This window comes from Myotis brandtii, unplaced genomic scaffold (genome assembly GCF_000412655.1).
Source record: "Myotis brandtii unplaced genomic scaffold, ASM41265v1 scaffold122, whole genome shotgun sequence".
Lineage (NCBI taxonomy): Eukaryota > Metazoa > Chordata > Mammalia > Chiroptera > Vespertilionidae > Myotis > Myotis brandtii.
Window position 1 is genome coordinate 372,871 of NW_005354255.1, and position 6,693 is coordinate 379,563.

The 6,693-nt window shown below is 45.4% G+C and overlaps 1 protein-coding gene across 1 annotated transcript in view; it reads right to left on the minus strand.

The window, feature by feature from the left end:
* CHAF1A (chromatin assembly factor 1, subunit A (p150)) overlaps positions 1 to 3,865 on the minus strand; it is a 27,397-nt gene extending 23,532 nt beyond the window's left edge. Inside the window, exons 1-2 of the mRNA XM_005858781.2 lie at positions 3,816 to 3,865; positions 2,006 to 2,868 (exon numbers count right to left, since the gene is read on the minus strand). Coding sequence (XP_005858843.1) covers positions 2,006 to 2,868; positions 3,816 to 3,864 — 912 coding nt within the window. The 5' untranslated portion in view covers position 3,865. The remainder of the gene's footprint in view (positions 1 to 2,005; positions 2,869 to 3,815) is intronic.
* Between the last annotated feature and the right edge of the window lie 2,828 nt (positions 3,866 to 6,693).

Genomic DNA, 6,693 nt, shown 5'->3' on the forward strand with positions numbered 1-6,693 from the left:
TTAGAGCCATTTGGGCCAGTGGACAGAGTAACATTGTTTCATGACAATGACCAACTATGTGACTTCCCAATTCTCAGGTTTGACTATGAGCATTAACTTAATAAAGCTATTAAGAATGGAAAAATGTAATGTCCTGTTCTCCAGGCTAACTGGCTGTGACACATCACATGATAAAGTAGTTCTATAAAGGATTACCATCAGTCTGAAAGGATTTCAACCAACTAGATGGACCCAACAATATGGCTGACAGCAAGAAGGGCTCAAATTCTGATTCTGAGAGTCTGAGTAACAGCTCAGGCCTCTGTGGCTCAGTTGGTTGAGCATCATCCTATGCACTGATATGTCGCCAATTCAACTGTCCTGATCGATTTCTGGTCAGGGCACATACCTAGATTGCAGGTTTAATCCCTGGGTTAGGGTGAGTACGGGAGGCAACCAATCGATGTTTCTCTCTCATAGTGATGTTTCTCCCTCCCTCTCTCTCTCTCAAATCAATAGAAATATATTTAAAAAAATAAAATAAAAACTAAAAATGCATTATCTACCACACTGAGAAACTTAGATGATATTTTATGAACCCACAGAGGAAGCCATTTTCTCCTATACTTAAGAGATGAAAAACAAGAAATGGAATCATCTAGAAAAATGAGTTCCTTAGAGCAGCGGTTGCCACCCTTTCAGACCTCACGGACCACCAGTTAGCGACCTCCCCCTTAGAGATCAAATTTCAGAAAGTGATCAAGGTTGGTGGCTTAGAGTCAAATTAAGCAAATAGAGATTAAATAACCCACCCCAGATCCAACTTTATATATTAAAAACAACAATAACAACCTAAGATGAACAAACTAAGGTTCCACAAAACAAAACAAAAAACCCAAAACATCTTTAGACACACTTTGGGATTCTTAACTGATTTTATCAGTTTTATCTACAAGACCTTAAGGACAGCTGAAAACAGTGCCATTTGCCATTGTGCTGATCAGACACCAGTAACAAAGTCAGCCTTCTGTGATCCTTAAAAATCCTTTTGTTTATGCTGCTTTGAGTGAGGTTTTTAAGATGGGTGGCCGTGCCCTAGCTGGTTTGGCTCAGTGGATAGAGCATCAGCCCACAGACTGAAGGGTCCCGGGCTAGATTCCAGTCAAGGGCATGTACCTCGGTTGTAGGCTGGATCCTGGGCCCTGGTCAGGGTGAGAGCAGAGGCAACCAATCGATGTGTCTCTCTCACATCAATGTTTCTCTGTCTCTCCCTCCCACTCTCGCTAAAAATCAACATAAAAACATCCACAGGTGAGAATTAACAACAAAAGAGATTGGTGGCCATGCTGACTAGAGTCGACTCTACGGATTTCCCCATAATAGTCTTCTTGCTTTTTCGGGGTCTCTTCACCAACACTGACTGACTCTTTACCACCCCTACAAGTCTGTGTTCTAAGGAAGAAGGAGTGGAGCAGTGGTTCCCAAACTTATTTGGCCTACCGCCCCCTTTCCAGAAAAAATATTACTCAGCCCCTGGAAATTAATTTTTTTTTAATTTTAATAGCAGTTACTCATCGCCCCCAAATGCACCTGTGGCCATCACCGCCCCCCTGGATCGCTGCAGCGCCTACCAGGGGGCGGTAGCACCCACTTTGGGAATCACTGGAGTGGAGGGAGCTGAGAAGTTACAGTTGCCTACCTACTGCCATCATTTCCTAAAATGACTAAATTGACCAGACTACTAACTAGGTGTGAACAACGAAAGCTACCAAAATGGCCTCAACACACTGGTGATTAACCCAGCCACCAACACAACCCAATGTACAGTACTCATCACTGAATACCTCTAATGGTATTTGATATTGAAAAGGATCAAAATTCTGCACCAGAAGTTACAAGACCTAGTTAGTGGCCCCACTCACTCAGCCTCTAACCACCACCTAGGGGCATCGTGTCCGAGGATGAAAAGGGGCTGGATTAGAAACACCATCAGCACTAGCATGCTGGGATTTGGGGAGATACTCACTCTGCGGACAGGCGTGAGGGTGGGGGAGGTACTGGGACTGTTGTGCTGATTTTCGGAAGCACACCGCCCTTCAGGTGAGCTGGTAGGAGAGGAAGAACTCAGGGAGGAATGGCTGAGAACAGAGTCTTCTCCGTGGCTAGACTCTAGCACTTCCCTCCGGGAGGGCGTGTCCCGGTCCAGAGGGATGGTTGGAGACTTGGCTCCAGGTTTTATACCCAGGATATCCTGCAAGAGCACCACGGGCACCTTCCCTTTGAACAAGATGCCTCCAGCTTCGCTCCAACTGTCCTGGTCCTTCTCTGAGCACGTTCTCGGACCATCTGTCAACTTGGGGCAGCTCTGAGATGCTTCCTGTGCGTCTCCTCTCCTCTCTGTGCCCCCTGAGCCAGCACCCTCCTCCTCTGTTTTGCATGGAATGTCTAAAAGGGTCTCTTCAGAAAACGTTAGCTCGTCCTTCTGACTAGCCTTTGGCAGCCCCCCCTCATCTCCAGCTTCTTCTCTGACCCTATTTACAGCCTCCTCCAAGGAGGGACAGGCTGCAGAATTTAGTTTATTGTAGGCTGAAATGTTGTCTGGTTGGTCACTTGAGTCCTCTGTCAAATCAATGATGACTGTGGTCTCGCCAATACTGGTTTTGACTCTACTTTTTAAAAAGTTATCTAAGGGACCCTTCCCATTGACAAGTTTTGGTCTAAAATCTATGTCAGAACCCATATGAAAATTGTTCTCCAAGTTGTCCAAAGAGGTTTCCACATCGGGGACTTGACTTTGTGCAGGAGCACTGGGAGAGCTTCCTGTGCTGTCCGCTCCGTCCTCGGTTTTCTCCTTTGGGGCAAGATTCAGGCGCTTGAAGGGCAGACGAGCTGAAATAAAAGACAGAAGGAGACCATCCATACAGCGAAAGTGTGCAGAGTGACAACTGATCAATACTTGAACATTCCATATGCTCAAAATGACCCAACCTTCCTTGCGGGGCCTGGGGTGTGTGTGTGTGTGTGTGTGTGTGTGTGTGTGTGTGTGTGTGTGTGTGTCTCTTTTTGTGTGTGTGTCTTTTCATAATTTAACAGTCTATAAAGCAATTATGCCCGTGGGTCCTATGGTTTGCCCCTAATCTTTTAACCTCAGGAGACTATTACCCTAAACACAATTCCTACCACCAAACTTGTTATCAGTTGTCAGAGGAGAAAGCAAATTGTTACAGGAGGAAACTATATACCAAATTTTAAAAACCAGAAACCATGGTTTTTAATACAATCCAGCCATTAATCTGGCCTCAGTGTAAATGCACTCCTTTTTTACACAAAAGGATTTGGGGACATTTATCTTCCTGTACAACAATAGTTCAACTGGGGCAGCTGTGCCCTCTAGGGCAGCGGTCGCCAACCGGTGGTCCGAGGATCACTGGTGGTCCACGAGGTCCAAAAGGTTGGCGACCGCTGCTCTAGGGAACATCTAGCAATGTCTGGTTGTCACGACTTGGGGGAAGAGATCAGGGATGCTGCTAAACTCTACAATATACAGGACAGTCCCCCACCCCTGAAAAATTACAAAATGTCAATGGGGGGAAGTAAAGAAAGGCTGCTGTAAAGGCAGTGACCTCTGATTTGTTCCTGGGAACCTAGGGAAACTGGTATAATAAAATGGATCCCCAGGCTTCCAAATGTAAAGTGCAACTGTTTTTCTCCCCGCCAGCAACTGTGATACTACTGCTACAGAGGACCTCTGCTCAAGGGGAATGAAGAACTATAACTGGGGAGACAATGAAGGATATAAATTAGGAACAAATATTAACCCATTCCCAGAAAGTTACCTTGTATTAACTTCTTGACTGGAAAAGCTGGTCTGTCTTTGCAATCCATTACTGTGAATAAAAGTGTCAAAGGATACGTTATTAAATGCTGGAAATAATGAAAGTAAACCCATAAGTCGCACCTACTATGTACAAAGTGGTTATCCAGTGGGAGTGACTTTGCCACCCTCACCCTGAAGAGCTGGTAATGTCTAGGGACACTTTTGGTTGCCATGACTTGGGGGAAGGTTGCCACTCGCATCTAGTGGGTAGAAGAGAGAGATGCTGCTGAATATCCTACAATACACAGGATGGCCCACCACAACTAATTATATGGCCCAAAATGTTAATAAGTTAAGAAATCCTGCCTGTACACTGTCACACCTTCTTGGTTTATTTTCCTTGTGACATTAATCGCTCTGAAATTTACACTGTTGAACATGTCTCCTCCTACAGAATGCCAGCTCTAGGATGGCAGGGAGACTTGTTCTACACTGTACCTGGAGCGCCTAACTCAGGGTCTGGCACATAGGGGGAAACCAATGAACACAGTAACTGCGACAATGAAGAGGAGAATAGAAGAAGAGATAAAACACTGTATCACCCAAGTAACCATTAATAGGAACTCAAAACATCCACCTTCAATCCAACCAGTTCTATAAAATTAGAATAGGGTTTATTTTCTTTTAAAATAGAGTTTATGGCCCTAGCTGGTTTGGCTCAGTGGATAGAGCGTCAGCCTTGCGGACTGAAATGTCTGGGGTTCGATTCCAATCAAGGGCACATGTTTGGGTTGCCTGCTCAGTCCTCAGTAGGGAGCATGCAGGAGGCAGCTGATCAATGATTATCTCTCATCATTGATATTTCTCTCTCTCTCCTTCTCCCTTCTCTCTGAAATCAATAAAAATATATTTAAAAAAATAAAAAGAGTTTATGAAGGTAATACAACTTAAAGCATTTTGAGCTGGCCAGGCAGGAGCTGAAGCACTGCCAAATAATAATAAAGGAAGCTCTGGCCAGTGTGGCTCAGTTGGTTGGAGTGTCATCCTGTACACGGAAAGATGATGGGTTTGATTCCCAGTCAGGCACATATACAGGTTGCAGGTTCGAGCCCCAATTGGAGTGTGTGCGGGAGGCAACAGATTAATGTTTCTCTCTTACATCGATGTTTATCTCTCTCTCTCTATCCCTCCCGATCTCTAAAACCAATAATAATAATAATGAAAAGTTTACCTGCATCCCCCCCAAAAAAAATCTCAAGAAAAGCATCTAATAATATTAAAAATGGTGCAAAAAATGACTATAAGTATATTTAAATATAAGTTTAGAAACTCATACCTGCCAGGAGGTCTGGCTTGGAAAAATCTAGATTATTTTGGGCAATCTTTGTACATTTTGTAAAAGATACATACAAGTGAATACTTTTTAAAAGCAACCACAGCTTTCTGAAAAACTCAGCTGTCCATAGATGAAACTTGCCCTCCCTCCTCCCAAGCTTGAAATATAAGGTACCCAGAAGACTCATACTTCCTTTCTACCATTTCAAGACAATACCATTCTCCAGTTTTCTGTTACCAAAAACATGGATTCGCATTCCCCCACACCAAGTGAAGAATACGTCGTCTTTAGCCACTTAAATTTATTTTTAGGACAATCACAAGGATTTATTGGTATGGTCCTGAGTCACTAGCTTTGATGCAAGTGGAACAGAAGTGATGTGGGCCCAGAAGCAAGCTCAGGTCAACCTAAAAAGCGACCCCACCCAGGAATCCAGACTGTTCAAAGGCACACACACAATTAACACACTTAAGTATAAACTCACCACTGCTCTTTATTCTGATATAACCCTTCTAATTCTACTTGGTATTAAAATATCCTTTCCTTTTATAATAGTATGGTCATAGCAGGTGATGTTCTTTTTGCTTTTTAATTAAACAACCTTACTGAGTCAAATGACTGTCAAGGACACTCAGTTTCCCCAACTTAATTATATGAATTTTACTTTGTGAAATCCCCAAATCTGGAAATAATTAGAGCATTGGTTCTGCCTGCGCCCCCCCGCCCCCATGCCTGGATACATTTGGTTGTCACAATTGGGGAGGAGGGGTCGCTATTGGCATGTAATGGGTAGAGGCCACGGATGCCGCTTGACACCCTCAAGGGCATAGGAGGGCCCCAAATGTCAATAGTGCTGAGGTTGAGAAACCCTGAATTAGTCTAGTTGATGTCCCTAACAATTCTTAATTCAGCCAACCAACACATACCTGGCACCTACTATGTGCCAAGCATTATGCCAAGAGTTGGGGATAAAATAGGAGAGTCAAGCTGGCGAGAGGGCAAGCTAGTCTTCTTTGGTTCACCACCCTGTTTCCGGGGCCTGCCAGGTACTAGAAACCCCCATCCCAAGACACTGGGTGGAGCAAGACAGGTCTTCACCTTGTATATCCAGCAGGATGAGAAGGCGGTAGTCCCAGCTCCTGACAATCCCCGCCATCCAGGCCCCTTCCCTAGACCTGCCCTGACCATCAGACGCAACTGTTACGGTCTCCGAGCCCATGTGACCCCGGGCCTCAGTTTCCCCACCCGGCCAGAGGGTGGCTGCAGGGTCCAACTTGCTCAGGGGACACAAACGCCACCTGCAGAGCTGGCCCTTTCGCCTCCCTGGGTCTCAGTTTCCCCTCCTGGCCACAATGACCCGTCACCGCAGAGGGCCCCGGAGGAGTGAACTTAACGCAAAAACACGGGGGGAAACGGTCGCTGCCGCAACAATAACCTCAAGGAGAGCGCCCTTTGGATGGCAAGGCCCTTCCTCGGGATTGTAACGACCCCACCGGCTGAACATCAGGCTCAAAGAAGCGGCCTGGGGCCGGGAGGCCCGTCTGTCCCCAACCACTGAATC